The 17,185-nt window shown below is 47.3% G+C and overlaps 11 protein-coding genes across 11 annotated transcripts; 6 read left to right on the forward strand and 5 right to left on the reverse strand.

Moving 5' to 3' along the window:
* Positions 1 to 96: 96 nt before the first annotated feature.
* dhh1 (DExD/H-box ATP-dependent RNA helicase DHH1) lies at positions 97 to 1,751 on the forward strand (the record flags this gene model as incomplete). The annotated part of the gene is made up of 3 exons (XM_057212476.1): positions 97 to 140; positions 192 to 264; positions 321 to 1,751. 3 exons carry the CDS (start codon positions 97 to 99, stop codon positions 1,749 to 1,751), a joined length of 1,548 nt encoding a protein of 515 aa, XP_057059339.1.
* Positions 1,752 to 2,783: 1,032 nt separating this feature from the next.
* N7495_009826 (putative mitochondrial tricarboxylate transporter (Ctp)) lies at positions 2,784 to 4,086 on the forward strand (the record flags this gene model as incomplete). Its single annotated transcript, XM_057212477.1, has 8 exons — positions 2,784 to 2,816; positions 2,873 to 2,945; positions 2,990 to 3,010; positions 3,065 to 3,196; positions 3,261 to 3,408; positions 3,475 to 3,732; positions 3,791 to 3,976; positions 4,029 to 4,086. 8 exons carry the CDS (start codon positions 2,784 to 2,786, stop codon positions 4,084 to 4,086), a joined length of 909 nt encoding a protein of 302 aa, XP_057059340.1.
* A 194-nt stretch (positions 4,087 to 4,280) lies between these two features.
* Positions 4,281 to 5,640, reverse strand: N7495_009827 (putative mitochondrial translation release factor (RF-1); the record flags this gene model as incomplete). Its single annotated transcript, XM_057212478.1, has 3 exons — positions 4,281 to 5,291; positions 5,343 to 5,509; positions 5,568 to 5,640. 3 exons carry the CDS (start codon positions 5,638 to 5,640, stop codon positions 4,281 to 4,283), a joined length of 1,251 nt encoding a protein of 416 aa, XP_057059341.1.
* Positions 5,641 to 5,841: 201 nt separating this feature from the next.
* Positions 5,842 to 7,451, forward strand: N7495_009828 (DnaJ and TPR domain protein; the record flags this gene model as incomplete). Its single annotated transcript, XM_057212479.1, has 2 exons — positions 5,842 to 6,810; positions 6,879 to 7,451. The coding sequence occupies 2 exons, from the start codon at positions 5,842 to 5,844 to the stop codon at positions 7,449 to 7,451; spliced, it is 1,542 nt and encodes a 513-aa protein (XP_057059342.1).
* A 235-nt stretch (positions 7,452 to 7,686) lies between these two features.
* On the reverse strand, positions 7,687 to 8,462 carry N7495_009829 (protein-L-isoaspartate O-methyltransferase; the record flags this gene model as incomplete). Its single annotated transcript, XM_057212480.1, has 2 exons — positions 7,687 to 8,298; positions 8,352 to 8,462. Coding segments are annotated over 2 exons (723 nt in total), but the record flags the coding sequence as incomplete, so codon positions are not given.
* Positions 8,463 to 9,090: 628 nt separating this feature from the next.
* Positions 9,091 to 9,894, forward strand: N7495_009830 (uncharacterized protein; the record flags this gene model as incomplete). The annotated part of the gene is made up of 1 exon (XM_057212481.1): positions 9,091 to 9,894. One exon carries the CDS (start codon positions 9,091 to 9,093, stop codon positions 9,892 to 9,894), a length of 804 nt encoding a protein of 267 aa, XP_057059344.1.
* Positions 9,895 to 10,125: 231 nt separating this feature from the next.
* N7495_009831 (uncharacterized protein) lies at positions 10,126 to 12,088 on the reverse strand (the record flags this gene model as incomplete). Its single annotated transcript, XM_057212482.1, has 11 exons — positions 10,126 to 10,170; positions 10,224 to 10,295; positions 10,356 to 10,423; positions 10,487 to 10,541; positions 10,605 to 10,664; positions 10,719 to 11,111; positions 11,175 to 11,483; positions 11,546 to 11,601; positions 11,671 to 11,742; positions 11,808 to 11,863; positions 11,925 to 12,088. 11 exons carry the CDS (start codon positions 12,086 to 12,088, stop codon positions 10,126 to 10,128), a joined length of 1,350 nt encoding a protein of 449 aa, XP_057059345.1.
* Positions 12,089 to 12,528: 440 nt separating this feature from the next.
* N7495_009832 (NADH dehydrogenase [ubiquinone] 1 beta subcomplex subunit 9) lies at positions 12,529 to 12,957 on the forward strand (the record flags this gene model as incomplete). The annotated part of the gene is made up of 2 exons (XM_057212483.1): positions 12,529 to 12,675; positions 12,736 to 12,957. Coding segments are annotated over 2 exons (369 nt in total), but the record flags the coding sequence as incomplete, so codon positions are not given.
* Positions 12,958 to 13,504: 547 nt separating this feature from the next.
* Positions 13,505 to 14,034, reverse strand: N7495_009833 (histone H2A; the record flags this gene model as incomplete). Its single annotated transcript, XM_057212484.1, has 3 exons — positions 13,505 to 13,557; positions 13,615 to 13,907; positions 13,982 to 14,034. The coding sequence occupies 3 exons, from the start codon at positions 14,032 to 14,034 to the stop codon at positions 13,505 to 13,507; spliced, it is 399 nt and encodes a 132-aa protein (XP_057059347.1).
* Positions 14,035 to 14,604: 570 nt separating this feature from the next.
* On the forward strand, positions 14,605 to 15,186 carry N7495_009834 (histone H2B family protein; the record flags this gene model as incomplete). Its single annotated transcript, XM_057212485.1, has 3 exons — positions 14,605 to 14,776; positions 14,873 to 14,944; positions 15,008 to 15,186. The coding sequence occupies 3 exons, from the start codon at positions 14,605 to 14,607 to the stop codon at positions 15,184 to 15,186; spliced, it is 423 nt and encodes a 140-aa protein (XP_057059348.1).
* Positions 15,187 to 15,517: 331 nt separating this feature from the next.
* N7495_009835 (cysteine protease ATG4) lies at positions 15,518 to 16,965 on the reverse strand (the record flags this gene model as incomplete). Its single annotated transcript, XM_057212486.1, has 5 exons — positions 15,518 to 15,890; positions 15,953 to 16,180; positions 16,230 to 16,398; positions 16,456 to 16,755; positions 16,818 to 16,965. The coding sequence occupies 5 exons, from the start codon at positions 16,963 to 16,965 to the stop codon at positions 15,518 to 15,520; spliced, it is 1,218 nt and encodes a 405-aa protein (XP_057059349.1).
* Between the last annotated feature and the right edge of the window lie 220 nt (positions 16,966 to 17,185).

Below are 17,185 nucleotides of genomic sequence, written 5' to 3' on the forward strand. Positions count from 1 at the left end.
CTTTCAAAACCAACCGATATTCTGCTGGCCCGATAAGACACCAGTGGCACAAATAATTTTTGAACCTCAACCTCTATTGACCCGCAATCTATCATCATGGCTGACGCTCTTGCCACTCAGCTCAATAATGTCAAACTTGGGTGAGTCGATATTCATATGATGCATTGACCATAGCTCAACCTTGTCTCTAGAGATGGAAACATAGATCCCCGGCTACAGGACACTCTGAAATTACCTCCCAAAGATACACGCCCACAAACTGAGGTTCGTTCATATTTTACTTTTTTTCTTCTGGAGAACAACACTGACAGGGCTTTCAGGATGTTACCGCAACCAAGGGCCTTGAATTTGAGGACTTTTACATTAAGCGTGAACTGATGATGGGAATTTTCGAGGCAGGTTTTGAAAAACCCTCACCCATCCAAGAAGAGTCAATCCCAGTCGCTCTTACTGGTAGAGATATTCTCGCGCGAGCAAAGAATGGCACTGGTAAAACAGCTGCCTTCGTCATTCCCACTCTTGAACGAATCAATCCTAAGAGCACCAAAACCCAGGCTTTGATCCTGGTCCCCACGAGAGAGTTGGCTCTTCAAACCTCGCAAGTTTGCAAGACTCTCGGCAAACATCTCGGCATTAATGTCATGGTCACCACAGGTGGAACTCAATTGGTGGATGATGTTATGCGACTGAATGATGCTGTTCATGTCCTGGTGGGTACTCCCGGCAGAGTACTCGATCTCGCCAGTAAAGGTGTTGCTGATTTGTCTGAATGCCCGACTTTTGTAATGGATGAGGCGGACAAGCTTCTCTCTCCCGAGTTCACACCTGTTATCGAACAACTCTTGTCGTTCCATCCAAAGGACCGCCAGGTCATGCTTTTTAGTGCAACATTCCCTCTGATTGTCAAGTCCTTCAAGGACAAGCACATGCGCAATCCTTATGAGATCAACCTAATGGACGAACTGACCCTTCGTGGAATTACCCAGTACTACGCATTTGTGGAGGAAAAGCAAAAGGTCCACTGCTTGAATACCTTGTTTTCCAAGCTTCAAATCAACCAGTCAATTATTTTCTGCAACTCGACCAACCGTGTGGAACTCCTTGCCAAGAAGATCACTGAGTTGGGATACTCATGCTTCTATTCACACGCCCGTATGCTCCAGCCACACCGGAATCGGGTGTTCCACGATTTCCGTAACGGAGTGTGCCGCAACTTGGTTTGCTCTGACCTCCTGACCCGAGGTATTGATATCCAAGCAGTGAATGTTGTGATCAACTTCGATTTTCCAAAGAACGCAGAGACTTACCTCCACCGTATCGGTCGCTCTGGTCGATTTGGACACCTAGGTCTCGCAATCAACCTGATCAACTGGGAAGATCGTTTCAATCTCTACAAAATTGAGCAGGAGCTTGGTACTGAAATTCAGCCAATTCCTCAAAATATCGACAAGAAGCTCTATGTTTACGACTCACCAGAGAATATTCCTCGGCCGAACTCTGGCTCCCTCCAACCTCAAGGCACAGGTCAGCAGCCAGGTAACGGAGAGCGTACTCGTCGCCAACCCCATCACCAGAACCATCACCAGAACCACCACCAGAATGGACAATACCATAACCGTGGCCGGGGTAATGGTAACTTCCGTGGTGGCCGCGGACAAGGTCCTCGACGTGGTCACTCTTCTGATCACAACAAGGCCGCTTTTGCTACGGGTCAAGTTGAAGCAGCGGCACCACCAGCACCTGTCTCTTAAAATTGCATCTTCTTTTGAGTCTGTCCATTCGAGGCTTCTCTTTCTCTTCTCCTCGATATCACCTGGACGGACTTGATGCTCTGGGAGTGGGGGGTGCGCTGTTGATCATTTCTCGTCTTCTTTTTTCTTGACTTATGTCAATCTTTCTTGCCCGTCTCTTCATTCCTCCCACATTTTGACAGATGCCTTACCGAGTTACAATATTCTTCTCTCGTCACGACGGCCACGGAACTGATGCGACATTTGTATCATAATACTTCCTTAAACCCCTTCGAATTTTATCGCCCAGGTGGTCTGGGAATGGTGCATTTTCCGGAGCCATGGATCTTTCGTGCCCCTTTCACCTTTTTTCTTATGCGAAGGTCCGTACATAATCATTCGCCTGCCCCGGTTTTCTCCAATGATCTCGAATTCGGTGGCGTTTTTCGGGGGTCTTTCTCTGGACTTTGGCTTTATCATGAAGACTTTCAAATCCCTTTCCGTGCGGCCTCCCATGATCTCAATTACCTACCCCTCAAGAACCGCAACTATTCTCTTCAAATGACACACGACAACACAGTTATCAATCATCACCCCACGCTTTTGACCCTTGGATCTGTTTCCCTGGCTCTACCTTTGGACTGTTCTTAATAAACGAAAGTCACCCATATTATGCTCCAAATGGGCAATCTTCACTTGGTGTGGAAACAACAACAAAAAAAATACAAAAACAAAAATTTTCAGAGGAGTACAAGATGCTGGATACTTACATAGCATTTTGTGGAATGATAAGAAGTCCCTCTGAGTTGTTCATCTGTAGATTCCTTGTATTAGTTCGTCAGTATTGATCTTAGATATTTCCTAGTCTTGGTAAGCTTCAGCAAAGCTATTGAAAAGATAATACGGAGTGTAATGTTACAATACCTCGTACGGTTCGATCTGATAGTAAAACTGCGCACAGTGGAGCTGCGGTAAACCGTATGAGGGTTGATCTACCAAAAATGGAACCCGAGGTCTATTTTCATTCCAACGCACTATCTCAATTAGACTCAAATGGCTACAGCTAGCAAGGACCAGACGGCCAAGGTTTGTCCCAAAATCAAATCACTTTACTAAAAGCTTCAAGCTAACCCACCATGCAGCCGAGTGCTCTGCGCTCCGTTCTCGCTGGATCTACTGCTGGAGCTGTGGAGATTGGTAAGGATCCCAGCCTGTGTAGGTGTCATGGAGGGGAGAGCTAACCTTGGAATATTCTGTAGCTATCACCTACCCAGCTGAGTGTATGATCCTCCCTTAATCACTTAACATATGTTTTCTAACTAATTGGCATCCAGTCGCAAAGACCCGCACACAACTGAATCGCCGACTCCCCGATGGCCAGAAACTACCATGGCCGCCATTCGGCGCGCAATGGTACGCTGGATGCACAACATTGATTATTGGAAACTCCCTGAAAGCTGGAATTCGTGCGTTGATGTTCGTTCAATTCTCAGCTGGGTTTATTGACTGACATAATGCCACCCTTGATAGGATTTGTTGCGTTCGACGCTATCAAAGCCTCTCTGTCAGATGAAAACGGCAAAATCTCAGGACCAAGGACAGTCATAGCTGGTTTTGGCGCAGGCTTCACTGAGTCTTTGCTTGCTGTCACTCCCTTCGAGAGTATTAAGACTCAAATGTCGGTAGTCCTAGAACATTTTTATACTCCTGCGATGGGCACTGTTGACTGATGCACTGGCTCCAGAATTGACGACCGCAAATCCGCAAAGCCCCGGATGAACGGTTTCTTGCATGGCAGCAAGCTTATTTGGCAGGAGAGAGGTATCCGAGGTTTCTTCCAGGGCTTCGTACCCACGACGGCACGGCAGGCAGCCAATTCGGCCACGCGATTCACTGCCTATACTACCTTGAAGCAGTTTGCAGAGGGCTATGTGGCCCCAGGAGAGAAACTCGGGACACTCAGCACATTCGCCATTGGAGGAGTTGCCGGTATAATTACCGTGTACGTGTCAGAAAAGCCGTTCACTGAGAGACTACTTCGCTAACATGAATGATTCTAGTTATGTGACTCAACCGCTGGATACAGTGAAAACGCGAATGCAATCCATTGAGGCCAGTAAGAACTATCGGAACAGCTTTGCCTGTGCTGCAAGCATTTTCAAGAATGAAGGCTTCTTCACCTTGTGGTCCGGCGCCATGCCCCGACTGGCTCGGCTGATTCTGAGCGGAGGCATTGTGTTTACCATGTAAGTTGAAGTATTATTGAAAGGAGACTCTATGGTTGCTAACAGCTTTTAGGTACGAAAAATCAATTGAGCTTTTTGACGTCTTGGATCCCCAGCGAAAGTACATATAAAAGATTGGGCCATTGAAAAATCGGGATGCTATTTTGTTTTTTGTTTTTTTTTTTTTTTTTTTTTTTTTTTTTTTTTTTTGGGGGGGGGGTTTCGAATAGAATTTCAATACTACTTACTGTGAATCTTCTATCAGCATCTTTTAATACAAGTTCAGTAAACCGCTGTCGTTCCTAATTTACATTCAGGTCATGCCCTATTTCTTATTCTTTTTCTGGTCTTTTGCCAAATCCTGTGCGACCATGGCTTCAACCTCACGATCGGCCATCCAAGTGCGAACACTTTCCATCACTGTCTCCAGAGTGTCGCCTCCGCTGAGTACATCATCCAAATTATGGACTGTAACCCCACTGCGGTGATCAGTACAACGGTTCTGGCCGAAGTTGTAAGTTCGGATCTTGTCACCTCGACCCATTCGAGCAACTCCACCCAGAGCTCCTCGCCGGAGCTCTATCAGCTCTTGCTCTCGTGCTTCTTGGCGAGCTTCGGCGATCTTGGCTCGCAGAATCTGCCAGGCTTTCCGTCGATTCGCCTGCTGAGACCGCTCGTCTTGCATCGCGACTACAGTCCCCGAGGGAATATGAGTCAATCGAATGGCAGACTCGGTTTTGTTCACATGCTGTCCGCCGGGGCCTGAAGCCCTCATCCTATCCACTCGCACCTCCTGTGGATCAATATAGTAGTCGCTGTTTGGGTCTTCGAAGTTCAAGGCATTGTCCATGCCACTTGCACTCTCTGGGAAACTTGGGAGCACCATCACGCTGACGGCGCTGGTATGAGTGCGGCCCTTGGTCTCAGTTGCTGGCACTCTCTGGACACGATGTACCCCCGATTCAGTCCGCAGCAAATCATATCCTCCCTCTGCTTCAATCTCGATTACCCCCTCGCTAAGGCGATCATCTGATGATGTATCATCGACGTCGTGCTTCAAAATCGTTGTCCGGAGACCTAACCGGGCACAGAAGGCTATATACATCCGCAACATCTCATATGCAAAGAGTCCGGCTTCATCCCCTCCAGCGCCAGGTCGAATCTCTACTAAACATGGCAGATCCGCGAATGGGTGTCGAGGAATCAACGACTTCTTCAATCGGTCTGATATTGAAGGGAGGGTATCTGTGGTTGAATTCAAGTCTTCCTTCGCGAGCGATCGAAGTTCCTCATCGGTTTCTTTATCCTCCAGCAGGGCGTTCAATTCAACAATAGACTTCCATACCATGTTAGCGATCAGTTCGTGTAGAGGAGACGAGGTACACACCTCATTCGCAGCGTCCCATTCCTTCAGGGCATTTGTCACTAGGGCTAGCTCTCCAGATCGCTTGGCTAGTGTAGCATCAAACGATTCAGCAAGACGATCCGAAAGATCTGTATGTTCAACGGCGAGTAATCGGGCTCTTGTCAACAAAACTGGGGATAAGTTGGAATCTGCATATGGATATCAGCGAGCGGTATTGGAGTGGGAAGGGAAAATCGTAGCACATACCAGTATGGGCTGTTCGTATAAATTGTCTAGGGCCAAATGTTAAAGGCCGTAGCAAGCGGCCGCATCGTAGCATCCTTAGTGAGACGCAAGTTGAATATTTCGGTGATTAAGGAAGTTGGTAATTTATGTTACGTACGATACAGTAAAGGCCACGAACAGTTTCCTAGTTGGATTCTCAAACACTCTCACCCCCAGACTTTCGTTAGAGTATCCCCTCATCCTCCTTTTCCTTTTTCCCCTTCCATTGATCATGTCCATTCAGTTTTAAACAAAAATGCGCATCTCGTTTGAATCCCTGACGGTCGTCCTGGCCTGTCTGTCTACTGGTTATGCCTTCCAGGTTCCCCATGATACGCCACTCTCTGAATTAATCTCCTCCGCGAAGGCGCATCTGGCCAAGGGCGAGGCACGCGATGCCCTGGTCTACTTCGATGCGGCAGTCTTACGCGATCCCAATAATTACATAACACTGTTCCAGCGAGGCGCGGCTTACCTCTCCATCGGCAAAAACTCACTGGCATCCGAGGATTTTGATCGAGTGTTAGAATTAAAGCCCGATTTCGAAGGCGCCCTTCTGCAACGATCTCGTCTCAAGGCTAGGACCGCACATTGGAAGGAGGCACTGCAGGATCTTGAACGTGCAGGGAAGAAGCCGTCGGTCGAATATCAAGAAATTGAGGAGGCACGGGATGCGGCAACCCTAGCGGCTACAGCGGAGGCCAATGGTGACTGGGAAGGCTGTATCATACAGGCCGGTGTGGCGATTTTGAAGGCGAACACAGATCTTTCGTTGCGGAAGACTCGAGCACACTGTCGGTTTGAGAGAGGAGAGGTGGAAGAAGGTGTGAGCGACCTGGCTCACGTTATACAAATTTCCCCCAACTTGGTAGAGCCACAGTTGCAGATGTCTTCAATATTGTTCTATGCGCTTGGAGATAGTGATCGTGGCCTAACACAGATCCGCAGATGTCTCCATACAGACCCAGACTCCAACCCTTGCAACCGTCTTTATAAGCGGGAACGGCAGCTATCGAAACTCTTGGTGAAGCTGAACAGTGCCCTGGAGACGCGCAAGTTTAGTAACGCAGTGAACATTTTAATTGGCACCGGCGACGAAAGTGGTATGATTGCAGATGTGAAGACTGATGTGGCAGAGGCCCGCGAGGCGGGCCATATTCCTCCCGCAGCATCTAATAACCTTTATGTCTCCCTTGTCGAGAGGGCATGTGAAGCCTACAGGGAGGTTAGTGAACCCAATCAACGCTTTAATGTTCTGCCACCCGTCTCCTTGCGCTAACATTGAATTACTAGATGAATATGGTCAAGAAAGCTGGTCCTTATTGTTCCGAATCCCTCCAACTTGTCCCAACCTCCCTCCACGGTCTCTTGTACGAGGCTCAATCCGCATTGGATGGGGATCGGCTGGAGGAAGCTGTGCGCATTCTTAATACAGCTAAGGAGCATCATCCGCACTCTCAGGGTGTTCAATCCCTCCTCCAGAAGGCGCAAGTACTTCTTAAACGCTCAAAACAGAAGGATTACTACAAGGTTCTAGGTGTTAGCCGCGATGCAGACGATCGGACTATCAAACGAGCCTATCGCCAGTTGATAAAACAGCATCATCCTGATAAGGCTTTGTCCCAAGGTGTGGCTAAGGAGGATGCAGAGAGGAAGATGGCATCCATCAACGAGGCATATGAAGTGCTATCAGACTCCGAGCTCCGATCTCAATACGACAATGGTCATGATCCTAATGACCCTGAAGCACAGAGAGGCAATCCACACCAGGGTGGCTTCAATCACGGCCAAGGCGGTCATCAATTCTTCTTCCAACAAGGTGGGCCGCAGTTCAAGTTTTCCGGACAAGGCTTCCCTTTCCGTTGATTTCGCCCCTCTTTGTCATTTTCACACAGCACATACCATGAGGGGTTTTGGGGGGTTTCTTATAGGAGTAGACAACACCAGGTACCTGCCTATCCGTGGCAGTAGTTTGCGGCATTATTTATTGTTTTTGCGTTTTGGGTTCTTTTACAGTAATGGGACAGTAGTGAGAGCAAAATGAATATATATATTTCACTTTTTAGTACTCGCCACTTGACATTAGACCTTGTCCTGGTATTCAACCTCGAGGAGCATCGGTCAGAGGTACGTATTTAACCTGAAAGACCTTCTCTCTATGGATCGATCCGTCGATCTTTTTGTCAATGACCCATATGTACTGTCCTCCACGAGCTACCACACTTGTTCCCTCTTCCTCTGACTCAATTGGAATGAACAGTCGCCCTGGTGCACGTAACTGCTCCATCAATGCAGGATGAAGACTTTCGGCTGCTGCACCGACGTGAATAGCATCATACGGAGCTCCATCTTTCCAACCTAGGCGTCCATCGGCGGTGATCATCTTGACAATTCCAGATTCCTGAAGATTGCGACCTTCTTCGGACTTGTTAATGTTGGTACGGGACATATCAATCAGATCAGATATGTGATCAATGCCAATCACCTGGCCTTGTTCTGGCGCATCTGGACCCGCCACTAGATTGGCCAGAACGTGAGTGAGGTAACCAGAGCCAGATCCGATATCCAGTACTCGGGAACCAGGTTGAAGATGATCGATAAGATACTCACACGCTTGTGCGTGCATATGCGGGGCAGAGATGGTAGCTTTATGTCCAATAGACTGCGGGGAATCCGAGTAAGGCCGCGATGGAGCGTAGTGGGCTCGATCAACCTTAGTTTGATATCAGACTAATAATTCCATATTGGGGAGATATAATGACTCACACGTAACATGGCTTCCTTCACCCGCTTGTTCTTGATCAAGCCACTCTTGAACAGGTTCTCGATGAGCTCAGTATTGGTAGACCCACTACAATACCATGCCATGACCAAGGCCCCTATCAGTCACCTCTTTGGTAATTTAAGTGTGACGTGTCTTTAAGCAGCTGAGCATGAAGTCCTGATGCCAGGAACTTTGGAATGTAGAAGGAATGTTACCATGGAAGCTGTCCACGTGATGAGGCCATCTCCAATCATATATATATATATATATGTATATATAATTTATATTAGTTATGGAAGATCATATTATTAATTATACAACATGTAAAGCCATGTCGATGTCTGGCCCCTGCATGATCATGGTTATTTCGATGTTTCCAATCTTGAAGTGTCTGGATGGATTATGGTAAAGCTATAGATATATCTAACTGCATGTGATTTTCTTTCCCACTTCTTGGCTTTCCCCTTCTGCTTTAGTGCTGAGTGCTTGCCGCTTTTTGCTCACTGAGTAGAACCGAGCACGCTATGAACACAACTAATAGCTAGAAAATATATTTATTTAGTTCCAAATTCAGTAGATTACCTTGGGCACGTGCGGAGTACGATCCACTTCTGCGGGGAAATTATCTTCCTCAACCTCTTCCATTTGCCATTACCATTTTGCATCAGCCCTGGAGATATTTTAAGGCTCTGATTTCATTTTGCATATGGGAAGATATTCAAATCCCTGAATTTTTCCGCAATGCCAGCTGAGCCTGACGCTGTGACTGACTTGGACGAAGCAGCTTGTGCCGACCCCGACACTCAAGCCGATGTGGATTTTATGATACTTGACTACCTAACGTGCATAGCCGTTAGCTCGATATTTAGCAAAAATGACCTGGAAAAGTTAGACTGGACAGTGGATATAGTGAGAGGTAGACACCCACACATCCCTCCACTGCTACACTGGGCTTACAAAATAGCTTTTCACAAAAATTCCACGGCCACGCTTGAAATTCCTCTACCTCAGGACATAGAAATTAAGCTGCAAACGTTGGAGGTGGCTTATGAGCTCTTCAACCATGACACCTCACCAGAAACTTGCTCTCACAGGAGTCATATACAGTTGTCGAAGATCGGTATTGATTTCATGGATCTTTGCACCGCTGCAGCATCCATTGTCTCTGAAACGAGTTGGTTGGACATCTGCGCTCGATTCCAAGTACAGGCTCTCCTGGAAGAAATTAAATCTGGACATGATCTCTCAGAGGATACTTGCAAGCTGCTTGCATGGGCACCAGCCGACCCAGATCTCAACTCAAAATGGTTACACATTCGTCAGAGATACTCAAGCCAGCTTCCACGGCCCGGGGAAGTGTCAACTGGCCATAAAATGGCCTCGGAATCTCCCATCGATGAGTTCAAGGCCATTGTGACAAATTTTCTTATAAATCTCATGACAAAGCTTGATGCTCCCGTCCTTATACAGCTTGAGCGTGGAAAACTATTCGATCTCAGCCGCGAAGAAACCCGTGCGCTCAAAGAGCGAGTTGGTTTGCGCTGAGTGAATTGCAGTTGCAAGAGACATCGGCTTCTGAAAGCAAACAAAGGCTACGATTCAACGTGTCAAACCATGATCCATACACGACAAACCCAGAAACTAGGAATAATAATCAAAAAGAGACCTGCCTATAAACAACAGGTATATTTTAACATCCGATAATCTACAAGGGTGCCAAGGGCTGCTCTAAACACAACGAACATCAATCAACCGAGAAATCGACAGTACAATTGCTTAACCGAGCAGCATGCGACGGGGGTCCTCGATATACTCCTTGACCTAAAATGAAGTTAGAGTGTGACTCGGTGAAAGAAAGATAAAAGGCAACATACCTTAACAAGGAAAGTGACAGCCTCGCGACCATCCAGGAGACGGTGGTCATAAGTGAGAGCCAAATACATCATCTATACATAGGTCTCATTAGCATCTTTTTTTGTAACCGTGAACGAAGGGAAAAAACCCACAGGGCGAATTTCAATCTTGCCATTCACCACGACCGGCTTGTCCTTGATCGCATGGAGACCCAACACCGCTGCAGGAAAGAGTTAGTTCATTCAGAAGTAGAATAAATCGGGTTAGGGATGCAAGTGCTTACCCGTCTGAGGCAAGTTGATGATGGGAGTGCCCATCAAAGAACCGAAAACACCACCCTACATTTTCAAGTTAGCATTTACTTCTAGTTCCCCCACATATGGGCTCATAATATTTCTTACGTTGCTGATGGTGAAAGTACCACCGGCCATATCCTCAATGGTCAGCTTGTTGTCGCGAGCCTATTACAAAACAGATTAGAACCATGGATTATAGACAATTCTGCAGAGGCTTACCTTTTTGCCGAGCTCAGCAATAGATTTCTCAATGGTGACTAGGTCCATGTCCTCGGTATTGCGGACAACTGGTGTGACTAGACCCTTGGGGGTGGCAACAGCAACGCTAATGTCGACGTAGTCACGGTAAACGATGGTGTCACCACCATTGGGGCCCTCAATGGAGGCATTGACGGCAGGGATATCCCGCATGGCCAGAACACATGCGCGCGAGAAGGCGCTCATGAAACCCAGCTTCACTCCAGTCTTCTTGAGCACATCATCTTTGTAAAGCTTGCGGAACTCCATCAACGAGGACATGTCAACTTCGTTAAAGGTGGTGAGAGAAGCAGCAGTGTTCTGAGACTGCTTCAGGCGCTCCGCAATACGCAGGCGCATGCGGTTCATTTTTACCTTTATTTATAGACAAGGTTAGCTTCCAGCAAGAGAAAATTCGGAAATTGGATCAACACGTACCCGACGCTCCTCACGGTTACCCTGAGCGGGCTTCGCCTCAGGTGCGGGGGCCTCCTTGGGCTTTTCGGGAGCAGCAGGCTTCGAGGCCTGGGTTGGCTTAGGCTTCTCAGGCTCAGGAGCGGTCTCCTTGGGCTTCTCAGAAGAAGTCTCCTTCTCCTTGGGCTCGGGAGCAGCCTCCTTCTTGCCACCCTCGGGGGCCTCCCCAAGCTCAATTACGAGGAGATCTTGTCCAACGGTAACGGTATCTTCCTCATTCACGAGAAGCTCTTTGATAGTACCGGATTCCGGGGCATTGACCGAAACATCAATCTAATGCGCAAAGACTAAGTTAAATTTGAGACAGTGTATTCCTTGTTCATAGATCACTCTACCTTATCGGTCTCAATGGTGGCAATCTCTTCATCGCGCTCAACAAAGTCGCCAACCTCTAAAGAAATAAGATGACACAAGTCAGTAATCTGGAGATGCCGAGAATAGTTAGATTCGAGTTACATACGTTTAGAGAATTGCTTCAGAGTACCCTCTGTGATCGATTCAGCCATCTGTGGAACCTGGATCACCTTGTCGGCTGATTCAAATAGTATTAGTACCACTTCTTGATTGATAAAGCAGAATGGAAGGTGCATGATTTACCGTAGGTGCGAATCTGGGAGCCGACGAAAGGCGCGATGTTGCGCGAAACATTGATGCTAGTGACGTCTATTAGTTCTTGGAAGCGACATTTTTGAGATAGACAGGGCATGTCATTACCCTGATGAGACCTGGAGCAAGCCAGAGGTATTGGACGAGATATTAGAACGGGTCAGTGTGGAAAGGCCCTGAATACCACGGAGCCGACTGGGGGCCCGAATGGCCCGGGACAAAGTCGTCAACCGCTGGGCGGAAAGGCGCGCGAGAGGAAGTCGAGCAGCCATGATGTAAAGAATAGGGGGTACTAGATAGATGAAAAAGCTCTGAGAGTTCAATTAAGAGGGGAGAGGGTTTGGAGGAAACAAGTAAAGAGAAAAAAAGTAAGAGGCGGTACGCCCTGCTGTTACTGTAGCCGAAGTCCAATAGCTCCCGAAATTCCGAGAGAAGATACGGATGCTCGGTAACCGGAATAATGTTTTTACTCTCTCTACGGTTATCCATAACCATCTTAAATGCAATTTGTAACGAATGAGGACGTCGAGAATAGTCAACCCAAGAAGCAATCACCTATTCCGGACTGACGCGGATTGTCTAGGAGACTCTTCGCGCTCACACTACTACTTAATTGACTCTATTCATTCTGGTTTCAATTGAATTTGAGTATCATGTCCTCCTTCGCCTTGTCAGTTTGCTTCACCCTCTGAATCCATCCCCCATCCTAGTATTAACACATTCTAGGTCGCTGTATCGGCGGTCATTGAAGCTATCTCTTGACTGGTCTGTAGACCGTCGAGTCTGGCGCGGACAAGCTGGTTATATACGTTCGCTGTTCGAGGCCAACAAGAACATCAGCGACCCTCGTCTGCAAAAGGTACGCTTACCGTATTTCACAGCTTGAAAGCCAAAGTCACTCATAAAGCGAAAAACTTAGGTACTGTTCCGTGAAACAGAAAAATTACTTCAATCATGGAAACACCCTGATCCTTACAGGGCCCCGACCGCCCCCGGAGGTTTGTCTCCAAGATACTCGTTGCAACAGGAGCATACTTCTAATCATTATCATAGGAAACAAATGGGAGAGAAACTTGCCCGCTCGCATTCTTCCCTGTATGTTTCTCACTACACCGAGAATTTCTCCGTTAATATATACTAATGTTTGGTCATAGACGCGGAGCCACCTACTGCCCATTGATAAAAGACAATAAGATTGACGGGCATCTTTTTTATTTGGCTACTCGATAGGACATTGTTTGAACTATCCTAGCAGGAACTTATGTAGACTATAAATTAAGTCGATTGATCGAACACCTCCCAGCTACATTGCAATATGCGTAAATTGATCCTCTGGAATACGAAAGTAAATCTAATGCTCTAATGAGGTAAATGCTGAATCCTTATAGATGGTATACAGAGAATCATACGTGACTATGAAAACGATGATATCTCATGGACCTAGAATCTTTTGATTGATGCGAGCATAAGCTCGTTCTAGTTATCCGTAAAACAGAAATTCTCGAACTAGCTGCAGCTAGAGTTCGTCGGTATCATTCCATGTCCGCAGACATAATGTACAACCTGGAAACTAGTAGAAAATAGAAAACGCAGAGCCATAACGTGCCCGTCCCATAACCCCATTATCGTGAATGAACCAACCCACGCCGGAAAAAAGCAAATCAAAACCGCGAAAGAAAAGTCATCGCTTAAAGCTCCTGGCTACCCTTGCCGGCCTTGGGGGTCTTCTTGGGGAGGAGGTCTGGTGGGTGGTATATTAGTAACAATGCAAATATAACTGTGGTATTGGAGAACATACTCTGATGAATGTTGGGGAGGACACCGCCCTGGGCGATGGTAACGTGACCGAGAAGCTTGTTCAACTCCTCATCGTTACGGATGGCGAGCTGCAGGTGACGAGGAATGATACGAGTCTTCTTGTTGTCACGGGCGGCATTACCAGCCAACTCGAGGATCTCAGCAGCGAGGTACTCGAGGACGGCGGCGAGGTAGACGGGGGCACCGGCACCAACACGCTGGGCGTAGTTACCCTTACGGAGCAGACGGTGGACACGACCAACAGGGAAGGCCAGACCAGCCTTGGAAGAACGGCTATGAAGATTAAAAGTTAGAAAGGTTTCACAGCACTCGACGCGTAGAGTCGAGTTCATATTACAAGTACTTACGACTGAGCGTTCTTGGCACCGCTAGCCTTACCGCCGGACTTTCCTCCAGTCATTTTGATGGTTGGTTGGGTTTTGAAGAAAAGGGAGTTTTAGAGACCGGGAAAGTCGAAGATGAAAGAGAATTGTCGTGGATGGGTAGAAGCAAGAATGGGTGGGATGCGTGGTGAGGGCAGAAGGACTTTATATGGACGTGATGAGGGTGACGTTAGGCTGCATCAAACAATCATTAGATCACGCACTCGCTTAATAAGATCAGCCAATCAAGATTAAGATCACTCCGTTCTTGGTACACTTGATTCGGACTAGCGTGGTACTTTACAGCCCTTACCATTTAATACAGCATTTCCCGCTGGACCCACATACCCATTTCCCAGCTTGAAACGCGTTCCATTCCGTTTAATCATACAGATCATACCATCCTGTTACTGTATTGAAATTCTGGCTCCTTTTCATTTCCAGGATCAACTGTCCTTTGGGCGGTCGAGTATAAAGACCGCGTTCCCCTCACTACCGCGTTCACTCTTTCTCCTTTTCCCTTCCCATTCCATCTCTCCTCGGTCCATCATCCATCTCCTTTTTTCCACACTTCTCTTTAACCACCAACTTTCCCACCTTTATTAAAAATGGCTCCCAAGGCTGCTGAGAAGAAGCCCTCCACCGGAGGCAAGGCCCCTGTTGGTGGCAAGGCTCCCGCTGAGAAGAAGGAGGCCGGCAAGAAGACTTCTGCTGCCACTGGTGAGAAGAAGAAGCGCGGCAAGACCCGCAAGGAGACCTACTCTTCTTACATCTACAAGGGTGAGTTCATCCTTCCATGATGACGCGACTTTATGACGCGAACATCGATGACATGGATATTGAACGCGTTTGCTAATATTTTTTTCCTACTTCTAGTCCTCAAGCAGGTCCACCCCGACACCGGTATCTCTACCCGTGCTATGTCCATCTTGAACTCCTTTGTCAACGGTATGTTTTTACCTTTTGGTCCTAATCTCATAGTCAATGTCCAGTGGTCTAATTCATCTGCAGATATCTTTGAGCGCGTTGCCACCGAGGCCTCCAAGTTGGCCGCTTACAACAAGAAGTCCACTATCTCTTCCCGAGAGATCCAGACCTCTGTTCGTCTCATCCTCCCCGGTGAGCTTGCTAAGCACGCCGTCTCTGAGGGTACCAAGGCTGTTACCAAGTACTCCTCGTCCGCCAAATAAGCGGTCTCTGGGTTTTTCATTTTGCGGGATTGCTTCTTTGTTTGTTTTTTTCCTTACTGCCTCCTGATCTTTGGGCTCTAAGGTGGATGGTTATGGGTGTTTTGCGGGTTTTCTAATGTGTCATGGGATGGTATCGATTTTCTTTTCCCCGATGGGCGAACGTTTTCTGATGGTTACTACTCGATGCGCGCGGTTTGTAACATAACTCCGGTCTGGGGCCGTATTTTTACGGTTTAACCTCCCCTTACTAGAACGCGAAATTCCAAATGCTTGATCGCATTTTCAAAAAATACTTTCTACATTTCTTCTCTAACTTGTAGCAATATTTCTCTTAACTCTCTGATTCAGAATCATCCAGCACTTCCACCTCGTCCAGTGCTCCCTCGCGACCAACTATCTCATTTGACTGCGGAGCCCCCGCAAGGATATGGATGATGGGTTTGCCTGGTGAGGACTGTACTCGTTGTTTCCAGTCGGCCCAGTCGGCTTCATCTTTGATAAGGAATCCGATCAGCATGCTCGGATCCATGTCCTTGATATGTATTCGCCTAAGCCGGTTGGTATGATACGTATCCAGCTCTTCGGTCGTATACGCTTCGCCTGGGTCTCGATGAGGAAGGGTGGGGCGTGTGAGATGAGGGTCCAAGAAGAACAGGTATGAATCCTGAACTCCTACAAAGTAATGCGATGCCGATGGACGTCCACTTGATATTTGATTAGCGGTCTTCAATTTGGTATGTTGGGTCACTGATATATTCACACGTACCCAGCTACTCCCACCGCTTGTGGGTATTCTAAAGCAGCACGTAGTCCATCCCAGTATACCGAGGTGATACGCTCAATCCCAAGTCTGAGCCCAAGCAGAACCAGTGTTGGTTGAATGCGTCCAGAATCACCGCAGGCTATTTTCTTGAATTGATCCTCGTATACATCGGGTGTATCATTCGTTAAATATACCTTCAACTTTGGATCCTCACATTGAATGGACATGGACCTGTTATACTATCAGCATCCACTTAGAAGCCTTCGAAGGGACAACGTACTGGATACATCGCGCAGTGGCTGACGGTCCAAACCATTCCCCGGGGTACTTGCCACACGATTCAGCTCCTCGCTGGACAAACCGATGTATGGAGAAAGGGGCATCGGGGTGATCTGCAAACATCGCCAGTAGCTTTGATTCCTCTTCCGGGTTATTACCTCGGCGCCAGTCTATTTAGTATTTTAGCTGTTGGCCCTTTGAGTTGCTTCATAGTTAACTATCATTACCTCTCCCAAACAGTAGTATACAGAGTGTATTTGCCAACAGACTCTGACCGGATCGAATCATGCAGCCCCATCCTGTATCAGACGTGAAGCCGTTAGAATCCATCAGCTGACTCCGGAGCCGTACGCCCAGCGACATCGATGACGTTGCTTCCACTGTATTGTTTCGTGGGATGGGAGGAAAGCCGGATCGATATGTCATCCATATTCTTGATTCGAAGTCGGCCAAGAAAGTCGCTGGCCAAGCACTTCCGCGAGTATCATTTATTGTTTCCTCCGAGCTTTCAGTGCTATTGTGCACTTCTATCATGGAGTTAGTTTTCCTCTCTGACTTGATAGGTATTGTGGGGTGGTTTATCATGTACCTATCTCGGTTTGTTGCGAGGATTGAGAGTGAGGGGTATATTGTTGACCTAAGCACCAAATCGTAGCCTGTGGCGAAGTGTCATTTTTGGGCTCTGGATCCCAAAAGTATTGCACTATACGCTTGCATTTTTCCAGATCCACCGTCATGATGAGTCCCTTGTATTGTTGTTCAGGGAGGGGAAAGAATGTTGAAGGTTGGAAGGACCGAAGGGTGAAACGGAGATATATATAATAAGGCAGAGTAGAAATGACATACACTAAGTAATCATAGATATGTAAACCTAAAGCAGATTAGACAATAAATAGAATAACTGCCATAGTCACGACTCAATAAAGCCCATATAAGAAAGAAGGTAAGAAGACTAGG

Source organism: Penicillium taxi (assembly GCF_028828555.1).
Source record: "Penicillium taxi strain IBT 34144 chromosome Unknown utg000006l_segment0_segment0, whole genome shotgun sequence".
Taxonomy (NCBI): Eukaryota; Fungi; Ascomycota; class Eurotiomycetes; order Eurotiales; family Aspergillaceae; genus Penicillium; species Penicillium taxi.